At 43.4% G+C, this 21,632-nt stretch overlaps 7 protein-coding genes across 8 annotated transcripts; 5 read left to right on the forward strand and 2 right to left on the reverse strand.

Moving 5' to 3' along the window:
- Positions 1 to 3,132: 3,132 nt before the first annotated feature.
- Positions 3,133 to 5,793, forward strand: LOC119550732 (T-complex protein 1 subunit epsilon). The gene is made up of 3 exons (XM_037859645.1): positions 3,133 to 3,335; positions 4,007 to 4,988; positions 5,047 to 5,793. Exons 1-3 carry the CDS (start codon positions 3,228 to 3,230, stop codon positions 5,583 to 5,585), a joined length of 1,629 nt encoding a protein of 542 aa, XP_037715573.1. The 5' UTR covers positions 3,133 to 3,227; the 3' UTR covers positions 5,586 to 5,793.
- LOC119550733 (endonuclease G, mitochondrial) lies at positions 5,685 to 6,821 on the reverse strand. The gene has a single exon (XM_037859646.1). It carries the CDS (start codon positions 6,732 to 6,734, stop codon positions 5,802 to 5,804), a length of 933 nt encoding a protein of 310 aa, XP_037715574.1. The 5' UTR covers positions 6,735 to 6,821; the 3' UTR covers positions 5,685 to 5,801.
- A 666-nt stretch (positions 6,822 to 7,487) lies between these two features.
- Positions 7,488 to 9,646, forward strand: LOC119549586 (cytochrome P450 6a22). The gene is made up of 2 exons (XM_037857744.1): positions 7,488 to 8,719; positions 9,041 to 9,646. Exons 1-2 carry the CDS (start codon positions 7,654 to 7,656, stop codon positions 9,472 to 9,474), a joined length of 1,500 nt encoding a protein of 499 aa, XP_037713672.1. The 5' UTR covers positions 7,488 to 7,653; the 3' UTR covers positions 9,475 to 9,646.
- Positions 9,647 to 9,872: 226 nt separating this feature from the next.
- LOC119549585 (probable cytochrome P450 6a17) lies at positions 9,873 to 12,017 on the forward strand. Its single transcript, XM_037857743.1, has 2 exons — positions 9,873 to 10,989; positions 11,114 to 12,017. The coding sequence occupies exons 1-2, from the start codon at positions 9,903 to 9,905 to the stop codon at positions 11,533 to 11,535; spliced, it is 1,509 nt and encodes a 502-aa protein (XP_037713671.1). The 5' UTR covers positions 9,873 to 9,902; the 3' UTR covers positions 11,536 to 12,017.
- A 1,356-nt stretch (positions 12,018 to 13,373) lies between these two features.
- Positions 13,374 to 13,940, reverse strand: LOC119549763 (putative protein TPRXL). Its single transcript, XM_037858016.1, has one exon. The coding sequence runs from the start codon at positions 13,938 to 13,940 to the stop codon at positions 13,374 to 13,376; it is 567 nt and encodes a 188-aa protein (XP_037713944.1).
- A 1,573-nt stretch (positions 13,941 to 15,513) lies between these two features.
- On the forward strand, positions 15,514 to 16,080 carry LOC119549764 (putative protein TPRXL). Its single transcript, XM_037858017.1, has one exon. The coding sequence runs from the start codon at positions 15,514 to 15,516 to the stop codon at positions 16,078 to 16,080; it is 567 nt and encodes a 188-aa protein (XP_037713945.1).
- Positions 16,081 to 19,655: 3,575 nt separating this feature from the next.
- LOC119549751 (probable cytochrome P450 6a23) lies at positions 19,656 to 21,553 on the forward strand. Of its 2 annotated transcripts, XM_037857995.1 has the most exons (3): positions 19,656 to 19,750; positions 19,949 to 20,970; positions 21,030 to 21,553. In XM_037857995.1, the coding sequence occupies exons 2-3, from the start codon at positions 20,010 to 20,012 to the stop codon at positions 21,449 to 21,451; spliced, it is 1,383 nt and encodes a 460-aa protein (XP_037713923.1). In that variant the 5' UTR covers positions 19,656 to 19,750; positions 19,949 to 20,009; the 3' UTR covers positions 21,452 to 21,553. The 2 variants fall into 2 exon arrangements, with proteins under 2 accessions (XP_037713923.1, XP_037713922.1); XM_037857994.1 differs by lacking the exon at positions 19,656 to 19,750 and having other exon boundaries at positions 19,850 to 20,970.
- Positions 21,554 to 21,632: the final 79 nt, after the last annotated feature.

Genomic DNA, 21,632 nt, shown 5'->3' on the forward strand with positions numbered 1-21,632 from the left:
AATTAATATACAATGTCTGAGAGAATTCTTTTGTGCGCCATTTTAGTCGAGCCAAAAAATACAGCTGTATTAATTTTTGGCCGCACGTGTTTGTCGTTTTTTGCAGACAAATTTACCAAAACTAAAGAAACGGCAAATCAATAATGGTCATAACAACCACAAAACAAAGCTCTAAAGATAGGCATGATATAAGAAGGGGTTCGAAGAGGTAAGGATGGGTAAAAGTCAACGTGACGCGCCGTCTGCATTATGAATAAATATATAACTACAGCAGAGGTCAACTCAATAACTACAAAGTATATACTCGAAAAGCACGCAAACTGTTCTGTAATAAACTGACTTTTATGATTTTAGATAAGCTTGTACTTAGTTGCTTTAAAGTCGGTTTGTTACAAAATCGTACAAAATGTTACAGCCTATACAAATAAAGTTATCTTTATAGGACCAATAAACGTATAGTATGGTTTCAGAAGAAGAAGAAGAAGAATTTTTGAATAGTTGAATTCGATCTGGAATTATCCATTGATTTTCTCTATAAAATCGCCCCTTTTTTAGAAATAAATTTGGTATTATGTCAGATAGTAAAAATGAAAAATGTACCATTTTTGTGCCCTCAACTGTATGAATATATTTTTCTTCGCCACGAAAACGTGTTTGATACCGCAAATTGCTACTTTATATTGTTGGCTAATCTTTCAGTGCCGATCACGTGTCTTCGGCGAGACTATACTACATAAGTAATGCAGAAGAGTCCTATATACGATTTCTACATACATAATCAGCCATTAAATGGGATGGCTTTTCATTTGTCCCTGTAATGGCGATGCAGCTTAAATTAAGTGAAATAGACAAAGAAAACCAAGTCATTTAGATAGTAGATTTCACCCTGCAACCAGATTAGAACTAGATAAACAGTATAGTGATAAGGCCACGTAATTGGTGCGCTTGTGTAATCAACATGAAAACTTAACGTTCTGCTTGGACAAATATTAGGAGATCAGGGTACAATCTTTCGACAGGGAAAACAGTCGTATAAAAAAGAAGTGTACTGAGCAAACAGTCAGGAGGATTTTGAGACAAAGGCAAAGCGGGATGTCATAAAGCAAACACGGGGACTGGAAATTATTATACTTATGGTAAAACCAGAACAATAGGTGCGATAAGAGGTACGATCTCATGTGGTTCCGAGCGATAAGATAAAAGCGAAAGAGAGGCGAAGAAGAGCGCGGTGGGCTTAAGAAGACGAAAGAAGCTGCTAGAAAAGTGCCGATGACCCAATATCGCAGACTGTATATCCATCTCTCTTTATCCCACTTGCCACACAAAAACAAAGCAAACTGCAATGGCGAGTGGAATTTTCCCTTGTTTACAGCAATTACGCTTTTGTGTGTGTGTGTTTTTGCTTGTTGTTTATATGACATAATGAATGCCGAAGATGCAGGATGGAAATTAAGAGGTAGCGTCAGCAGATTTCTGTATAATTCCAAACTTAAACAAAATGGTGGAAATTGTATAAATTCGCCAAGTAACGGTGAAAAGTCCCGTTTTCACCCAGCGCATTACCTCCCCAATTGGATTGCATAAAGCAAATTGGATAAATGTCAATACCAATAAGAAACGAAACAGGTAAACAAAGAATAGAGAAACACGCACATACACAGATAATTGGGGGTTCTCCAATAGGAAGGGGGTCAAACTGTAAATAAGAGGGCACGCGGCGTTGCCAGATGCGCAAACTCGATGTGTCATTTGCGCCAATTAATAATAAACAAGGCCTGCAAGCAAATTGATTATTAAAGCATATAAAGAAAGCGCGTGTAGTACAATTATTTATTTCTGTCAACAATCAAAAAAAGAATTAAGGCAGAGCCAACAGAGTGGCAACGCTGCGGGCAGCCATCTTGAACGGAAAACAAAACAGTAAATAAATAACCAATAAAGTAAAAAATTAAATTTCATAGTTTTCGGCTGAAATCAATTGATTACTTTACTTACGAAACGTGCCAGCACAAATACATGGTCACAATTTCCATTATTTATTTCCGCCGTTCTCTTTTTGTTTTTGCCTCTGTGTGCGTCACAGATGATTTTACAAAAAAAAAAAAACACATACTGACCCACACAGCTGCACCAGGTTTGGTGTGCGTGTGCGCGTACGTGGGGAAATAAACCAACACCGTTACCCGATTTATTAGCAGGTTACACTTAAACTATTGCACTACAAACCATTACAACCAAGCCTACTTGCCACCAATTGGAAAGGGGTCGTGGACTCCCTCGCACTATTTTCATTTCTCTTCTTTTTTCATCTTTCTTTGCACTACAAAATCGACTTTGCACTTTTTCTCTTCGTGTATGGCGTCCAACTTGGATACCATTACTTACAGTTTATTATTCATTTTTGATGGCATTTTCACACTTAATGGTTGCAACTTAACGCACTGAGAAGAAATCGAATCGAACGAAATTGTGTTTTTGTGGAGAAACTCTTTTTTTTGGGGTGCAAACCTCCCAGCTATAAGATGTGATTGCGTCGAAATTTAGTATAAAACTGTGAAATATACTAGGGAGTCTCTGCTTTTATAGGTTCTGGTGCGACTTTTTTCGGGGGATTTACCGGTGGCACATTTTGGTCACTCTAATTGCAATGGCGCTTTTTAGGGATGGGAATGATTCGATAAATTTATTGCTAACAGATTTTATTATTACAAGTTTTGGGAACACAAACAAATTTAAATATATTCTAATCGCGTCCCTTTATTTTTTATTTCTGAGCTAACACATCTACATAGTGACTTATTGACTTCTCTCTCAAATAAAATATAATTGCTCTCATTATTATAAAGAAAGTCTGACTTCAAATTTAAAATATTCTAAGTAGATCAGGATATACCAGTTATAACTGGAATAAATTAAATTTTATTTAAAAGACCAGGAATGCCTATTTGACATCCTAGGAAAAACACTCTAGGTATAATTTAAATTCAAAGGACAATAAATAATCAATATATTAAAAATTATTATATTATATATTAAAAATCTACCTGTCTAGAAATCCAGTTGGCAGCTCAGCCTATCGATAGCTCGATACTCACGACGGCAAGCGCAGCCACATTGTTGTCTGCCCACCTCTAGCCACTCTTCTTCTTTCGGGAACTTGGCAACTTGAAAAAACGTGCGTCAGCCTTTTACCCGTGCGAGTCCGTCATCCTTTTAACTAAAAAACCATGAGCGGCTTTCCCGGAACGTTCGCGTTCGACGAATATGGCAGGCCCTTCATTATCCTGCGGGACCAGGAGCGCCAGAAGCGCATCACAGGAACAGATGCCATAAAGGTAAATGAAACGAGGATTTGCCGGTCCTGTTGGGTAGATTCCGCATCCTGGAGGAGTTAAAATGGAGGAGAGTCACAGGAAAAAGTCGCATTTCAAAGTCATTTTCTTAAAGGGGGTCCAAAAATGACCGCATCGTCTTCGGAACATTCCAGATGTTCTATAAAGCCGGTTTTTCAAAGGGCTGACAATAATTAATCCTTATTAATTTGGTCAATATCTCCTATATAAAGTGTGAGGAGGGCCTTTAAACATATATTTACCTTTTAGTTGCCTCAATAATTCAATAGTTTAACAAAACTTAATCGCCTGGGCTATTTTGAGGTTAAAACGTCGCCCAGATGTTTTTCTTTCATTGCCGGCTGAGTCACGCGCACCATGAAACGTTTGGATATTGATGGAAGCAATTGAAATGCCCCAAAAGACTTTATTTTCCTGATGCAGCTGTAGAGTTTATTACCCTCTGTTTGATCCCAACTTTGTCAATCTAAAAACTATTTATTTTATTTATATGTTTAGCGAAAAAACAACAACACTATCAATTAGACTTGTTCTCAACTTTATTTTAAAATCAACCAACTAAAACATTATTGAACTAAACCGAACTTAGTATATATATTTATTTATTTTTCTTGAGTACTTTCTTACTAATATTTCCATTTTCCTCCCTGCAGACGCACATTATGGCCGCCCGCCAGATCGCCTCCACCCTGAAGACCTCGCTGGGTCCCAAGGGTCTGGACAAGATCATGGTCAGCCCGGATGGAGACGTGACTGTGACCAACGACGGTGCCACCATCATGAAGCTGATGGAGGTTGAGCACGAGATCGCCAAGCTGATGGTGCAGCTCTCGCAGTCGCAGGACGACGAGATCGGCGACGGAACCACCGGCGTTGTGGTCCTTGCTGGTGCCCTGCTGGAGCAGGCCGAGGGACTGATCGACAGGGGCATCCATCCCATTCGTATTGCCGATGGCTTCGAATTGGCCGCCCAGTGCGCCATCAAGCAGTTGGACTCGATTGCCCAGCCCTTCCCCGTGGACCCGAAGAACAAGGAGCCACTGATTCAGATCGCCATGACCACGCTGGGCAGCAAGATCGTGAACAAGTGCCATCGTCAGATGGCCGAGATGGCTGTGGATGCCGTGCTGAATGTGGCCGACATCGAGAAGAAGGACGTGAACTTCGAGCTCATCAAGATCGAGACCAAGGTCGGCGGTCGCATGGAGGACTCGATGCTGGTGAAGGGCGTCATCGTGGACAAGACCCTCAGCCACTCGCAGATGCCCAAGGAGCTGAGGAACGTCAAGCTGGCCATTCTCACCTGCCCGTTCGAGCCCCCGAAGCCGAAGACCAAGCATAAGCTCGATGTGACCTCCGCGGAGGACTACAGGGCGCTGCGTGAGTACGAGCAGGAGAAGTTCACCCAGATGGTCAAGCAGGTGAAGGACGCCGGCGCCACTTTGGCCATCTGCCAGTGGGGCTTCGACGACGAGGCAAACCATCTGCTGCTGCAGCAGGAGCTTCCGGCCGTGCGCTGGGTGGGCGGTCCGGAGATCGAGCTGATCGCCATCGCCACCGGTGGGCGCATCGTGCCTCGCTTCGAGGAGCTCACACCTGAGAAACTGGGTGTTGCCGGTCTCGTACGCGAAATGGGTAAGTTTTCATCTAGTAGAGTTATGGCGCATTTTTAATTTAATTCTCTTCCCTTCAGCATTCGGAACATCCAAGGACAAGATGCTGGTCATCGAGGAGTGCAAGAACTCCAAGGCAGTGACTATTTTCCTGCGTGGCGGTAACGCCATGATCATCGCCGAAGCCAAGCGCTCCATCCACGACGCCATCTGCGTGGTGCGTTCGCTGGTCAAGGACTCGCGTATTGTCTACGGCGGCGGTGCGGCCGAGATTAGCTGCTCGCTGGCGGTGGCCAAGGAGGCCGACCAGCTGTCCACCTTGGAGCAGTACGCCTTCCGCGCCTTTTCCGTGGCCCTGGAGAGCATTCCGCTGGCCCTGGCTGAGAACAGTGGCCTGCATCCCATCGAGACCCTGTCTGAGCTGAAGGCCAGTCAGGTGGCCGAGAAGAAGCCCAGCCTGGGTGTGGACTGCATGCTGACTGGTGATTCGGACATGAAGAGCCACAACGTGGTGGAGTCGCTGCACTCGAAGAAGCAGCAGATTCTGCTCTCCACGCAGCTCGTCAAGATGATACTCAAGATCGACGACGTGCGCTCCAAGAACGAAGGCGGCATGTAACGACCCACTTGCACACCACATTAGATCAGTTTCAGATTCACATCCCCTCGCTTTGCTATCTCTTCACGAACAACACCTGCGAAACGCCTCATCTCTATGTACATCTGTATTAATTGTTTACTTTATTAATCCACAAGTTCTTTGGAAAAGAAAAAAATTACATTATACAAGGGGTTATCCCTGGTCAAATACACTAAAACCAACCTAAGCCATTGACTAGACTTTCTTGCCATTAATGGTGGCTAGTTGTTTGCGATTGATCTGGTCGAAGAATAGCAATCCCGCCGATCGCTCCACGCTCTCAGGCGGCACCTGGAACACACTGATGGGGGTGTCGTTGCTGATCACCTGGTTGGGCATCACATAGGATTCCATGTGAAGTTTGTGGTCCGGTGATTCGCTCACGATGACCTTGTAGAAGTGTGTAGGAACAGCCACCGTATTCGCACCGATGACCTCGTACTTGACGTAGGTCTTTCCGTCGTCCTCCTTGTGGGGCAGGTAAAGTGGACCCGTGCAGACGTATACATTGGAGTAGGTCTTGGTCAGTTTGCGCACATGCGACTCCAGGGTGTTCCACGCATCTCGGTTGAATCCCTGGCCCACCTGTGGCGCCATGTTGGACAGGTAGAAGGTCTCGTCGCAGTGCTTCTGGTGAAGTCGGTGGTTGCCAGCCGCGGCCATGTGCCCGCGATCGTAGCCGGAACGCCTGTAGTCCGTGTTCTGGGACCTGAAGAACGGGTGGATGCTCTCGTCCTGTTTGAAATCACATTTCGCTCGATCCACGGCATCGTTCTTGGCCACCGACTCCGCCGTCAGGTGCTCGAACACCCAGTGGGGCACTCGGTTCCTCCGATCGTAGGACAGCACGTAGTCCGAGTGGGAGCGCACATGATCCAGTCCCGGGAAGCCGTACTTCATGATCTGACCGATCCGAGAAGGAGTCGCCGCCAGGCTCACATTCGACTCTTGGGCAGGAATCAAACTGGCCGCCGAAACAGTTCCAAAGGTGGGTAATCCCGGCAGGCGGGGAAGGCTATTGGTGAATCCGTCGTTCCGACGTTCCCGCTCCACGTGGGAACCCAGGTAGAAGGCGCCCAAGGCGGTGGCACCCAGGGCTAATATGCTGCCCACTCGTGGTCCACTCATTCTCGCAGTTTTATTTATAAATCTGGCCAAAAGACCGGATAACGGCCGCTATTGCACAATTCAGGTACTTCGGTGTGGGAAAGATAGAAGGTATCGATACATCGATCATGTAATCCGATAAACGTTACGATAGATGAGCGATATATCGTTATTAGGTTTGATATATCGGACTAACTTCCCATAACTTTGGCTCCAATAATTCAAACGTAGTCCTCATGGTATTCTGTCCAATTAAATTAAACTATATTAACTACTCTTTTAAACGGGGCTTAATGATATTTATAATCAATCCCAAATCTTATAACTCAGAATTTTTCTTAAAGTTTTTCAAATTTTTATTTCATAAACAAATTTTAAAAATTGTTTTTATTTAGTCGAATGTATAATCACTTTTCGTCACAAAATTGGAAATCAAAACTATTGTTTGTTGAACCTGCGATCGTCACGTCATTTTAACAGTGTTTTGACTGATACTTATACTGGTAGAGTCGAAAACGCTTTCTTCTACCTGTTGCATACTTTTGAACGAATACAATATACCCTTTTGCTCTACGAATAACGGGTATAAAAGAAAACTCGTTTCGTAAAGACTAAATCATTAAATCTGTATAACATGTTAAGTACAAATGTATTAACCATTATATGTGGCTGCGGTTATATCAATCTATCGTATATTAGTCAAGGTCAAGGCGGGTTTACTTATTGCACTTCTCTCCCCTAATTCGTTTGCTTAGCTTTATTTGCGGTTCAAAGCTTTTAAAACCGAGATCCAATTCCATTTCGTTTCACTCTACCGAGGTTTTATTTGAGGAGGTTATCTCTCTAGGCTTGTTTACATTGGAACTGCAGCTGATTAGAAGCGAATCGGATAGAGGCGTTTTCCCAGTGATCAGTTGAAAGTGAAAACCATATAGAGAGGATGCTGGATGTGGTGGCCGTACTTCTGATCGCTCTGGCAGTGGTCTTTTGGTTTGTGCGCACGCGATATAGTTACTGGACCCGTCGGGGAATCGGAAATGATCCGGCTCGATTCCCCGTGGGCAATATGGATGGGTTCCGGAAAACGAAGCACTTCATCGATATTGTTACCCCGCTGTATGAGAAGTTTAAGAACAATGGAGCACCCTTCGCTGGGTTTTTTATGATGCTACGACCCGTGGTTTTAATCACCGATCTTGAGCTGGCCAAGCAGATTCTCATACGGGATTTCGCGAACTTTGAGGATCGTGGAATGTACCATAATGAGCGGGATGATCCTCTGACAGGTCATCTATTCCGCATCGATGGACCCAAGTGGCGACCCTTGCGCCAGAAGATGTCGCCCACTTTCAGTTCCGCCAAGATGAAATACATGTTTCCCACCGTTTGCGCCGTGGGCGTGGAGCTTGGTCAGGTTTGCGGCGAGTTGGCAGATAATGCCATGTGCGGCATCATCGAGATCGGGGATCTGATGGCCCGCTACACATCCGATGTCATAGGGCGATGTGCCTTTGGCGTGGAATGCAATGGCCTCCGGAATCCCGAGGCCGAGTTCGCCACAATGGGCAGGAGAGCCTTTTCAGAGCGTCGTCATTGCAAGCTGATCGATGGGTTTATCAAGAGTTTTCCCGATCTGGCCCGACTGCTGCGCATGCGCCAGATCCATCAGGATATTACGGATTTCTATGTGGGCATCGTCAGGGAAACTGTGAGGCAGAGGGAGGAGCAGGGCATCGTGAGGAACGACTTTATGAACCTGCTGATCGAAATGAAACAGAGGGGCGAGCTCACCATCGAGGAAATGGCCGCCCAGGCTTTTATTTTTTTTGTAGCTGGCCTCGACACCTCCGCTTCGACCCTGGGATTTGCACTTTACGAGTTGGCCAAACAGCCGGAATTGCAGGTGAGGCTGCGCAAAGAAATCGATGAGGCCCTACAATTACATCAGGGGGAATTCACCTATGATTCTATGCAGGAGCTTCGCTACATGGAACTGGTCATTGCAGGTGGGTCTGTCTCAAAACTACGAATTTAATACTTTATATGTATACAGTATATCAAATATATAATATGTCATGTTAAAATGTTCCCGGGAATATCAATTTTATATTCTAAACGTGTAAACATGCTTATTATATGGAGCAAGAAACGTTAATACGTGAATATTGAACGGAAGATAAAGGATCTGCAATTCAGAAAATTTTACAATAAAAATAAATGCCTCTTTTCATACAATTTTATAAGGATACCTTATAATAAATTTAATCAGTTATAATACATTTCGGACGCCACAAGTTATAATGTCGATCTGTTCCGATTTTTTTCAGAAACGCTTCGGAAATATCCAATACTTCCGCAGTTAACACGGATCTCAAGGCATTTGTATGCCGCCAAGGGCGACCGTCATTTCTACATTGAGCCCGATCAGATGATACTTATTCCGGTCTATGGGATTCACCATGATCCCGCCCTATATCCAGAGCCCCACAAGTTCATACCGGAGCGGTTTTTGGCCGATCAACTGGCCCAGCGACCCACCGCCTCTTGGCTGCCCTTCGGCGACGGCCCCAGAAACTGCATTGGTATGAGATTTGGAAAAATGCAGACGACCATTGGCCTGGTCAATCTGCTCCGGAGCTTTCACTTCAGCGTCTGTCCGCGAACTGACCAGAAAATCGAGTTTGTGAAGTCAAATATTCTACTGTGCTCCGCTAATGGCATTTACCTGAAGGTTCAAAAGCTAAGCCAACTGGGGAGATAGCGGTTCTAATATAACTCGTACCCTGATTGTATTTTGATCAACATTTTAATTTGATTGTGCATAGTACATATTAAACAACTTTTTTACCAACCTAGTAGTACCTCTTTGAACCTAATCTAGCTTATTGGGGCTCGCAAATTTGATTAAATACTTTTGTCGTCACTATCATTATCTGGTATAAGTATAAGAATTTGTAAAGCATTTCACCAGCACCAGTAATATTTAATAACATGATTTTTCTGATAATACCGTGCCGGTAAAAGTATATGTGTTTGATCAGAGTATAATTTTGTGTATCCAGCAAGCAAATGTGTACGATTTTAGTCAGATAAACTAAATAAGAGATCTTCAAAAGAGAGTAAGAGAGACCATATAAGCGATATACCATCCCACTGTAAACTCAGTATTGAGCGGATCGTGAACGCGAAATGTCGCTGTTACTGTCGCTGATCGTGGTCATAGTATCTCTGATTTTGTTCGTGGCCCGCCGACGTCATGGATATTGGCTGAGGAGGGGTATTCCGCACGATGTGCCACACCCACTTTTCGGAAACATCAAGGACTGGCCCAATAAACGTCACATAGCCAAGATATTTCGGGACTACTACTTCAAGTACAAAGATTCGGGTAACCCATTCGCTGGGTTTTTCTTCTTTTTCACCCGGACGGCTGTGGTCACCGACTTGGAACTGGTCAAGAGAGTGATGATCAAGGACTTTAATCACTTCGAGAATAGGGGAGTTTTCTACAATGAGATCGATGATCCACTTTCGGCTACTTTGTTCAGCATTGAAGGTCAAAAGTGGCGTCATTTGAGGCATAAACTTACGCCCACTTTTACGTCCGGTAAAATGAAGAACATGTTCCCGATTGTTGTGAAAGTTGGTGATGAAATGGATAAGATCTTCAGTGGTAAAACTGAATTAGGTCAAAGTCCAGTTTTGGAGGTTGTTGATTTGGTGGCACGGTATACAGCTGACGTAATAGGCAACTGCGCGTTCGGTCTCAATTGCAATAGTTTACACGATCCCAAGGCAGAATTTGTGACAATTGGCAAGCGGGCGATCACCGAACATCGCTATGGAAATATGCTGGATATATTTTTATTCGGGTTTCCCAAGTTGTCGCGTCGCTTGCGCTTAAAATTGAACATCCAGGAGGCAGAGGACTTTTACACCAGGATCGTAAGGGAAACAATTGACTACCGATTGAAGACCAACGAGAAGCGAAACGACTTTATGGACAGTCTGATAGAGATGTATAAGAATGAGCAGTCGGGAAACTCAGAGGACGGCCTTACCTTCAACGAGCTACTGGCCCAAGCATTTATTTTCTTTGTGGCTGGTTTCGAGACGAGTTCTACGACCATGGGATTCGCCCTCTACGAACTGGCCCGCAACCAGGATGTTCAGGATAGACTCAGGGAGGAGATTACAAATGTTCTGGGCAAGCACAACAACGAGTTTACCTACGAGGGAATCAAAGAGATGAAGTATCTGGAGCAGGTTGTTATGGGTAAGTTTCCAAAAACTTTTTTGTTCTATTTAATTAATGCTTGATAGCTTTATACATATTTTTGTATTATTATTTTGACCTCGACAACTTCTGAACAAATTTTAATCATCACGTTTGCTTCCAGAAACCCTCCGCAAGTATCCAGTTCTGGCTCATCTTACAAGAATGACTGAGACAGACTTTTCACCTGAAGATCCAAAGTACTTTATTGCCAAGGGCACTATCGTTGTGATTCCAGCTCTTGGCATTCATTATGATCCAGAAATATATCCCGAACCCGAGAAATTTGAGCCAGAACGCTTCACTGACGAGGAAATCGCGGCGAGATCTTCGTGCACTTGGCTTCCATTTGGCGAAGGTCCCCGAAATTGCATTGGTCTTCGATTCGGGTTGATGCAAACCTGTGTGGGATTGGCCTACCTGATCAGAGGCTATAAGTTTAGTGTCGCCCCGGAGACCCAAATACCTATGAAGATTGTCGAGAGAAATATTCTTATATCCGCCGAAAATGGTATCCATCTGAAAGTGGAGAAGCTTCAACAATAAGTTATACAGATTTAGAGCGTTATATAGATTTAGTTTAAGAATGTAATCATTTCCACAGCTGTTTATAATATTTAACTACAATGACAAGCTTACAAAATGGATTGCATAGTGTAAATTCAAATGTAGACGCCATGTGGAAAAGACGGGATCTTTTTGTTTGTACATATTTTAATACCGGTTGCGCGTAAAGTAGGGTATATTCTATTAGTTGAAACGAATGTAACAGGTAGAATTAAGCTTTTCCATGATCAACATAGCTTTCCAAGTTTATCTGCCACTTTCCCAATGTCCGTATGAACGTCGAGATCTAAGATAGTTACTATGAAATTGATTGTATCTGTGGAAAAATATCTACAAGCCAAATGCCGTACCATTCACACTATTCTTTTTACAGTTATAAAACTTTGAAAGCCCGTTTTCCTTTTGTGACCACAAAAAAATAATTAAAAACTGACTTTCTTCTAAAAACTTGAAGAAAAATATTTGTTTCCGAGATTTTATATACACCACCGTTTTTATAAGGATAAATGCTTGTTCATATAACCATTATAATCAATTTACTTGACAAGTAAATTCTGGAATTTAATTTGCGAGTAAACCTCTTCCGAGGGTCCTTTTTGGAGATCTTATCCCCAACGGTTTCGCCTCCTTTCAGAGCGCCTCTCATGGCGCCTATACTGGCGCCTATCCCCACCCCTATCCTCGCGCCTATCCTCGCGTCTGTCCTCGCGTCTATCATCGCGTCTTTCCTCGCGCCTATACTCGCGCTCCTGACGCCTCTCTCGTCGCAGCTCACGGCGCCTCAACCTGCAAAGCCTGCGAAGCTTTTCCTTGAGGTCGTCAACCTCGGTGGAGGTCGAGGAAGAGTGTCACTGTCGCTGGTGGTGGAGGAGGTGTTGGTTGTGCTGGACGAAGTAGGCGTGCTTGATGCAGTTGGAGTTGTCGTCGCAGTCGTTGGTGAAGACGAAGAAGTGCTAGGACTTGTCGAAGTGGTCGGAGACGTGGAGGAAGTCGAAGGTGTTGAAGAAGTGCTCGGAGACGTCGAGGAAGGAGACGACTTTGTCGAAGGGGACGTTGAAGGAGAAGACGAGGTTGGATCTGATCTAAGAGTGCAGAAACTTCAATAGACCAATTAACAGATTTAGTTTAAGAATGTGATCCTATCCACAGCTGGTAATATTTTTGAACACAATGGCAAGCTTATAAGATAGATTGTATAGTATAATTTCAGTTAATTGATTGTGTAAAGTGATTTTACTATATTTTAAATGTAGAGGCCTGTGAAAAATCGGCATTCTTTGTGGGTGTACATATTTTTATACACCTAACGCGTAAAGTATGGTATCCTATATTAGTTTCGAAGTAAGTAAGTAAGTAGAAGGAAGCGTTTCCGGCCATATAAAGTTTATAAAGTCTAACTGAAGCAGACACTTTTGGGTTACAACGCTGGACAAGGGGGTAATGTAATGCGGTTGTAACTGATTCATTCTTCAATAGATGCATGCTTATATTCTACTTGAATAACACGGAAGCTTAGTGTAACAAATAGTGAAATGAGTGGTATTCTAGAGTAAGTCAGTGAATTTTGATTATGCTAACAATTTCCCGTGGTTGGCTCGGTGTAGAGCTCGGCTCAGTGTCAAATATTTTTGATCAAGATCACTATCCGAGTTTATCTACCCATTTCCCCCTGTCCGTACATATGTACGTCGAGATCTAGGATAACTATAAAAAAACTGTTGCTTGTTCATAGAACCATTTTTATTATATATTCTTGACAATTTCAGTCTGGAATTTTACTTTCGAATAAACCTCTTTTGGGAGTTTTTTTTGAGCGCCTATCCCCGACGGTTGCGCCTCCTTCCAGCACGCCTCTCCTGGCGCCTCTCTTGCTGCCTCTCCTGGCGCCTCTCCTGCTGCCTCTCTTCACGAAGCTCCTGCTGCCTCTCCTGCCGCCTCTCCCGACGAAGCTCACGGCGCCTCAACCTGCGAAGCCTGCGGAGCTTTTCCTTGAGGCTGTCCACCTCCTCGCTGGAGGTCGAGGAAGACGTGTCGCTGTCTGTACTGGTCGTACTGGTCGTACTGGAAGTAGTGGGCGTGGATGCTGCAGTTGGTGTGGTCGTCGAAGTCGAGGAACTGGAAGGAGTGGAAGTCGAAGAAGTGCTGGAGGGACTTGTAGAAGTCGAACTCGAAGGAGTTGAAGAAGTCGAGGAAGTCGAACTCGAAGGAGTTGAAGAAGTCGAGGCAGTGCTTGGATCGGACTTGGAAGAAGATGATGTCGACGAAGGATCAGATGACGGTGAGGTGGAAGACGTCGACGAGGATGGATCTGATGTAGTGGTTGCGCCGTAAGCAGCCGCCACGAGAGCCACAAGGCCGATGGCTAGGACTATTTGGGATCGCATCTTTAGCTGTGTGTATCTCTCAGTGTACTGAAGATCTGTGCAGACTCCGGCTTGAGCTCGAGTATTTATAGGGAATCTTTCAAAAGTTTGGGTCCAACAGCAGATAAATAGGCCTGTTCTTATTTAGACTAAGTGGCACGAGGCTTAGTGGGACATTTGTTTAAGAAGTCTGGAAATGGCTGAGGAAAGTTGCTTTTTACTTATATTTGGATTTGTTTACGCTAGCTTGTTGTTACCAAGTGAGCAAACAATGGTTAATAGGAAAAATACTTATACTGCGATGAAAGTATCAAATGGTTGGAAACCGATGTCTAAGTGAATAGGCTTTTATTTCCGTTTCTGACAAAAGAAAAAGGTGCCACTCAGAATTTCGTCCTCTATAGAGGACCTCTGTATGCAGATGAAGCCCATTACAACATAAGCCTGAAAAGGGTAAAGTTTTTATAAATTAAGAAAATCGCTACCTTTAAAAGCTTCCTAAAGACGCTCTAGTTAAGATAAGAAGATTCCAGAATGTTGTGTTTCGTTTAACACTTAATTTTTTAAAAGAACTAAATACAATAGTTCTTACAATTTGTAATCGACAAGAATTATTTACACATAACTTTTCTGGTTCGACATTTGGGCACCCAACGCACAGCTTTTTGAAAACGAACAAGGAAGAACGCTATAGTCGAGTACCTTGACTATCAGATACCCTTAACTCAGCTAAAGGGACCAAAGCGAAATCGAGATATGCAAGCAGAAAATCGAGATTGAAATGCGCCACCTACCGCCGGTAGACAGATTTAAGCGTTATAAGCGTTATAGTGGGCGTGGCAAACTTTTTTTGGGTCAATCGATAGTTATTGATGGGTACAATACATTTCAGTTTAAATTTTTATTCTAGCTTTAAAACTGTAGGAGCCACAGTTTTGGGCGGCTTGTGGGCGTTAGAGTGGGCGTGGCACTCTGCTGAAACAGACTTGCACTGCGCAGGAATCTTAGGAATCTGCATGCCTAATCCCAGTATTGTAGCTCTTATAGTTTCCGAGATCTCTGCGTTCATACGGACAGACGGACATGGCTAGATCGACTCGGCTAGTGATCCTGATCAAGAATATATATACTTTATGGGGTCGGAAACGCTTCCTTCTGTCTGTTACATACATTCCGACGAATCTAGTATACCCTTTTACTCTACGAGTAACGAGTATAAAAAGAAAAGTATTGTAAATATTTTATTTTTTCTTTAATGAAGATGTTAATTTTAGGTTAATGAATCTTTCTTAATTTCAATTAAATTCCAGTCCTACTGTTCTTACTTATTTAGATACGTTTACGGTAACAATAGACTAACGCAAAAAATCATCAGATTCTGTTTTGTTTAAATAGACACTAAAAACTTTCCTCAGCCATTTCCAGACTTTTTAAACAAATGTCCCACTAAGCCTCGTGCCACTTAGTCTAAATAAGAACAGGCCTATTTATCTGCTGTTGGACCCAAACTTTTGAAAGATTCCCTATAAATACTCGAGCTCAAGCCGGAGTCTGCACAGATCTTCAGTACACTGAGAGATACACACAGCTAAAGATGCGATCCCAAATAGTCCTAGCCATCGGCCTTGTGGCTCTCGTGGCGGCTGCTTACGGCGCAACCACTACATCAGATCCATCCTCGTCGACGTCTTCCACCTCACCGTCATCTGATCCTTCGTCGACATCATCTTCTTCCAAGTCCGATCCAAGCACTGCCTCGACTTCTTCAACTCCTTCGAGTTCGAGTCCCTCGACTTCTTCAACACCTTCGAGCTCGACTTCCACAAGTCCCTCCAGCACTTCTTCGACTTCCACTCCTTCCAGTTCCTCGACTTCGACGACCACACCAACTGCATCATCCACGCCCACTACTTCCAGTACGACCAGTACGACCAGTACAGACAGCGACACGTCTTCCTCGACCTCCAGCGAGGAGGTGGACAGCCTCAAGGAAAAGCTCCGCAGGCTTCGCAGGTTGAGGCGCCGTGAGCTTCGTCAGGAGAGGCGGCAGGAAAGGCAGCAGGAGCTTCGCGAAGAGAGGCAGCAAGAAAGGCGCCAGGAGAGGCAGCAAAAAAGGCGCCAGGAGAGGCGTGCTGGAAGGAGGCGCAACCGTCGGGGATAGGCGCTCAAAAAAAACTCCCAAAAGAGGTTTATTCGAAAGTAAAATTCCAGACTGAAATTGTCAAGAATATATAATAAAAATGGTTCTATGAACAAGCAACAGTTTTTTATAGTTATCCTCCATCTTGTAGTAAATATGTATGGACAGGGGGAAGTGGGTAGATAATCTCTGATAGTGATCTTGATCAAAAGTATATGACACTGAGCCGAGCCCCACACCGAGTCAACTACGGGCAATTGTTAACACAATCAAAATTCACTGACTTACTCTAGAATACCACTCATTTCACTATTTATTACACTAAACTTCCGTGTTATTCAAGTAGTATATAACCATGCATCTATTGAAGAATGAATCAGTTACAATCGCAACATGTAACTCGTACTACTACACTATCTCAACTAGCAGCTAACCCTCCTTAGCTCCCCCTCAGGGCAGCTCTCGCAACGCCCGTAGCCTGGTATCATAGTATCTCTCTCTTAACGTTATCTCGACGCGATCATCGTCCTGAAGCTCATTACCCCCTTGACCAGCGGTGTGACCCAGAAATGTCTACTTCAGTTAGACACAAACAATAAACTCTATATGGACGGAAACGCTTCCTTCTACTTACTTACCAACTTCGAATCTAATATAGAATACCATACTTTACGCGTTAGGTGTATAAAAATATGTACACCCACGAAGAATGACAAGTTTTCACGGGTTTTCTACATTTAGAATATGGTTAAATCACTTTAAACAATCAATCAACTTAAATTATACTATACAATCTATTTTATAAGCTTGCCTTGTATTCAAATATTATAAACAGGTGTAAATAAGATCAAATTTGTAAACTTAATCTATATACCGGGGTATATTGAACTTATGGTTGAAACTTCTCCACTCTCAGATGGATTCCATTTTCGTGAGTATAAGAATGTTTCCCTGGACAACCTGCATAGGTATTTTCGTCTCCTGGGCGACACTAAACTTATAGCCTCTAATCAGATAGGCCAATCAGGCTTACATCAACACGAATTGAAGTCCAATCCAGTTTTGGAAGCCCAAGATGTTCAGTACTAATTTCTGAATTTTGGAATTGATTTTTTGTACCTTACTTTAGGCGTCTATAGGAATCCTTTAAATAAAATTAAGAATAAACAAATCCACTTCAACTTTCCATGCATTTGATCTTTTTATCTCAGTACAAATGTTCTGTATAATGTTTGCACACTTGGTAGCAATAGACCAGCGCAAACAAATCCCAAAATTCTCCATGCTTGTTGCCAAAAATATTTGTGGAACGCTACTTCCTCAGCCATTTCCAGACTTATCAAACAAATGCCCAACTGGACCACGTGCCACGTATTGTGGTTAAGAACAGTCGCAGAACTCTGCTATTGGACCACAACATTTGAGAGATTCCCTATAACTACTCGAGCTCAAGCCGGAGTCTGTACAGATCTTCAGTACAGTGAGAGATAGGAATAGCTAGTGATGCGATCCCAACTAGTCCTAGCCCTCGGCCTTGTGGCCCTCGTGGTGGCTGCTTACGGCCACTGCATCAGATCCAACCTCGTCTTCTCCTTCAACGTCCTCTTCGACAAAGTCGTTTCCTTCCTTGACGTTTCCAAGCACTTCTTCAACACCTTCGACTTCCTCCACGTCTCCAACCACTTCGACGAGTCCTAGCACTTCTTCGTCTTCGACGACAACTCCAACTGCATCAAGCACGCCTACTTCGTCCAGCACAACCAATACCTCCTCCACCACCAGCGACAGTGACACGACTTCCACCGAAGTTGACGCCCTCAAGGAAAAGCAGGCTTCGCAGGTTGAGGCGCCGAGAGTTACGACGAGAGAGGCGACAGGAGCGCGAGGATAGACGCTAGGATAGGCGTGGGGATAGGCGTGGGGATAGGCGCCAGTATAGTCGCCATGAGAGGCGTTCTGACAGGAGGCGAAACCGTTGGGGATAAGATCTCCAAAAAGGACTTTCGGAAAAGGTTTGCTCGAAAGTAAAATTCCAGAATTAAATGGTCAAGAAAATGAAATTAAATAAAACCTAGTATTCGTAGGAAAGTAAGTAACATGAAGAAGAAAGAGTTTCCGACCCTATAAAGTATGTATATACTTGTTCTAGCCAAGTCCTTTTAACCGTTGGCCTGTCTTTCTGACTGTGTGTCAGCTTGTCCGTCCCTATGAACGCTGAGATCTTAGAAACTATAAAGTCTAGAAATTCGGGACTAAACGTACATGTTCATGAGATTTCTGAGCGAAGCAAGATTGATTCAGCCGAGTGCCTAAATCTGCCAGCACCCAAGTTTTTAAAGATATTGTCTAAGTTTCAATTGAAATTGACTTTATTTGTTAATACTCATGAATATGTCAGCACTCGTGCCAAACGCACAATTTTTTTAAAGTTATGAGTAAATAAGTTAAAAAACTTTACACAGGCGCCACTTTTGCCACTTTTGTCCCTTTTTGTTTGTACATTACTACTATAAACAAGGAAGAACGCTATAGTCGAGTACCTCGACTATCAGATACCCGTTACTCAGCTAAAGGGACCAAAGGAAAATGGAGATATGCAAGCAGCAAATGCGCCACCTACCGGCGGTAGACAGATTTAAGCGTTGTGGGCGTTAGAGTGAGCGTGGCAAAGTTTTTTTTAAATCAATCGATAGGTATTGACAAGACCAATACATTTCAGTTAAAATTTTTTATCTAGCATGAAAATTGTGGGCGCCACAGGCTTGGGCGGTTTGTGGGCGTTAGAGTGGGCGTGGCATATTCGCGTGACAAACTTGCGCTGCGCTCAAGCCTACGGAATCTAAATCTGAAATCCCATTTCTCTATCTTTGATATTTTCCGAGATATCCGCGATCATATTTACGATTTTTTGAAGTTTGTGGGCGGTTTGTGGGCGTTCAAGTGGGCGTGGCAAACTTTTTTTTGGGTCAATCGATAGGTATTGATGAGAACAATACATTTCAGTTAAAATTTTTATTCTAGCATGAAAACTGTAGGAGCCACCGTTTTGGGCGGTTTGTGGGCGTTAAAGTGGGCGTGGCACTCTGCTGAAACAAACTTGCGCTGCGTAAGAAGCTCAGGAATCTGCACGCCAAATCTCAATAGCCTAGCTCTTATAGTTTCCAAGATCTCAGCGTTCATCCGGACGGACAGACAGACGGACAGACGGACAGACGGACAGACGGACAGACGGACATGGCTAGATCGACTCGGCTAGTGATCCTGATCAAGAATATATATACTTTATGGGGTCGGAAACGCTTCCTTCTGCCTGTTACATACTTTCCGACGAATCTAGTATACCCTTTTACTCTACGAGTAACGGGTATAAAAACCGGTGAATTCAAATACTATTCGTTAATCTCTTCGGGTTCTAATGGACATTACGCAGCACATGTCTTGAGGTTGTTGTGTAACTTATCAAATAGGTCTAGTCATTGTTAGTAGTAACACCCAACCAGTGAGTCTCTATAAATAACCTACCTCATGGTATACAGGCAATTGATTAGTTCTTGTTTCCAAACACAGGCATAATCTACAAGTACCCACATATTCACAAAGATTGTTGGGGAATGGAACCCTGTATTTCACCAGGATATGCGCTATTACGTATTTAAGTCATATGGTCAACAAAGTTTGAAAGTTTGATAAGGTGAGTGAACTGGCGATATGGTAAAACAGCTAAAATAAGAACTTGGTAAGGAAGATAAAAAGAGAACGCACACCTTATAAACCTCGTAGAATACCAATTTTAAGTTCAGTGTGGATCGAAAGCAGAACTGGAAATGTCGCTGCTACTGTCGTTGATTGCTCTTATTATATCTCTGCTTTTATTTGCCGCACGACGAAGTCATGGATATTGGCAAAGGAGAGGTATTCCCCACGATAAGCCCCATTTTCTTTTTGGAAATATGAAGGACTGGCAGAAGGAAAAAATGATCGCCCAAATCTTTCGGGACTACTACGCAAAATACAAGGGCTCGGATTATCCATTCGCTGGTTTTTATTTCTTTTACCAACGAAACGCTGTGATCACCGATTTGGATCTGGTTAAAAGAGTGCTGATCAAGGACTTTAACCACTTTGAGAATCGGGGAGTATTCTATAATGAGATCGATGATCCACTTACGGGTACTTTGTTCAGCATTGAAGGTCAAAAGTGGCGCAATTTAAGGCACAAGTTGTCGCCCACTTTTACTTCAGGCAAAATGAAGCACATGTTTCCCATTGTTGTAAAGGTTGGAGAGGAAATGGAGAAGATCTTCAGCGACAAAACTACCTCAGGTGAAGGTCAAGTTCTTGAAATTGTGGATCTAGTGGCCCGTTATACAGCTGATGTGATCGGTAATTGCGCCTTCGGATTGAATTGCAATAGTTTGCAAAATCCCAATGCCGAATTTGTGACTTTTGGCAAGCGGGCAATCACCGAACGTCGATTTGGAGGACTACTGGATTTCTTATTTTTTGGTTTTCCAATTTTATCCCGCCGCTTGCGCCTAAAAATGAACGTTCAGGAAGTGGAGGACTTTTATTCTAGAATCGTAAGAGAAACGATCGACTACCGATTGAAGACCAAGGAGAAGCGAAATGACTTTATGGACAGTTTAATCGATATGTACCAAAAAGAGCAGGGTGGAAACCCTGAGGACGGCCTATCCTTCAATGAGGTTTTGGCCCAAGCCTTTATTTTCTTTTTGGCTGGATTCGAGACGAGTTCTACGACTATGGGATTCGCCCTCTATGAACTGGCCCGCAACCAAGATGTTCAGGATAAAGTCAGGAAGGAGATTGATAATGTTATAGAAAAGCACAACAACGAGATCACCTACGAGGGAATCAAGGAGATGAAGTATCTGGAGCAGGTCGTCATGGGTAAGTAAAGCAGCAGTTTTACAATGTTATTCGTTCTTCATATTGGCGAGTCCTCACAGAAACCCTCCGCAAGTATCCAGTACTGGCACATCTGACGAGAATGACCGAGACGGATTTTTCACCCGAGGATCCCAAGTACTTTATTGCCAAGGGCACAATGGTTGTGATTCCATCTCTGGGAATTCATTATGATCCAGAAATATATCCGGTACCTGAAAAATTTGAGCCAGAGCGATTTACGGACGAGGCAATCGCTGCGAGACCCTCTTGCACGTGGCTTCCATTTGGAGAAGGTCCTCGGAACTGCATTGGTCTTCGATTCGGGTTGATGCAAACCTGCGTGGGATTGGCTTACCTAATCAGGGGTTATAAGTTTAGTTTCGCCCCGGAGACGGAAGAACATATTCAATTTATTTTGCACAGCGTTCTGCTGTCAGCTAAAAATGGAATTCATCTTAAAGTGGAAAAGATTTTGAAATGAAAATATAAAAACAAGTTAAATTGGTTTGCATAAACTGAAAATACAACTCCGTTGTATGGTGTTTTACATCCAAAGGATGTATGATGTTTGTACTAGAGACCTCCGCGAGTTATGAAGTATAAATAAACTCGAGTACTAATGGAATTTCAAATCGGTCAAATCGGTCGGGTCTATACCAATT

The sequence above is a fragment of the Drosophila subpulchrella genome, chromosome 2R (assembly GCF_014743375.2).
Source record: "Drosophila subpulchrella strain 33 F10 #4 breed RU33 chromosome 2R, RU_Dsub_v1.1 Primary Assembly, whole genome shotgun sequence".
Lineage (NCBI taxonomy): Eukaryota > Metazoa > Arthropoda > Insecta > Diptera > Drosophilidae > Drosophila > Drosophila subpulchrella.

Bases quoted from the DNA above. Each gene is read 5' to 3' on its own strand.
- LOC119549751 (XM_037857994.1), top strand. From the start codon at position 19,884: ATGTCGCTGCTACTGTCGTTGATTGCTCTTATTATATCTCTGCTTTTA. The intron at 20,971-21,029 runs GTAAGTAAAGCA...GAGTCCTCACAG, and splicing joins TCTGGAGCAGGTCGTCATGG to AAACCCTCCGCAAGTATCCA.
- LOC119549764 (XM_037858017.1), top strand. From the start codon at position 15,514: ATGCGATCCCAAATAGTCCTAGCCATCGGCCTTGTGGCTCTCGTGGCG.
- LOC119550733 (XM_037859646.1), bottom strand. From the start codon at position 6,734: ATGAGTGGACCACGAGTGGGCAGCATATTAGCCCTGGGTGCCACCGCC.
- LOC119549585 (XM_037857743.1), top strand. From the start codon at position 9,903: ATGTCGCTGTTACTGTCGCTGATCGTGGTCATAGTATCTCTGATTTTG. The intron at 10,990-11,113 runs GTAAGTTTCCAA...GTTTGCTTCCAG, and splicing joins TCTGGAGCAGGTTGTTATGG to AAACCCTCCGCAAGTATCCA.
- LOC119549763 (XM_037858016.1), bottom strand. From the start codon at position 13,940: ATGCGATCCCAAATAGTCCTAGCCATCGGCCTTGTGGCTCTCGTGGCG.
- LOC119550732 (XM_037859645.1), top strand. From the start codon at position 3,228: ATGAGCGGCTTTCCCGGAACGTTCGCGTTCGACGAATATGGCAGGCCC. The intron at 3,336-4,006 runs GTAAATGAAACG...TCCTCCCTGCAG, and splicing joins CAGGAACAGATGCCATAAAG to ACGCACATTATGGCCGCCCG. The intron at 4,989-5,046 runs GTAAGTTTTCAT...TCTTCCCTTCAG, and splicing joins CGGTCTCGTACGCGAAATGG to CATTCGGAACATCCAAGGAC.
- LOC119549586 (XM_037857744.1), top strand. From the start codon at position 7,654: ATGCTGGATGTGGTGGCCGTACTTCTGATCGCTCTGGCAGTGGTCTTT. The intron at 8,720-9,040 runs GTGGGTCTGTCT...GATTTTTTTCAG, and splicing joins CATGGAACTGGTCATTGCAG to AAACGCTTCGGAAATATCCA.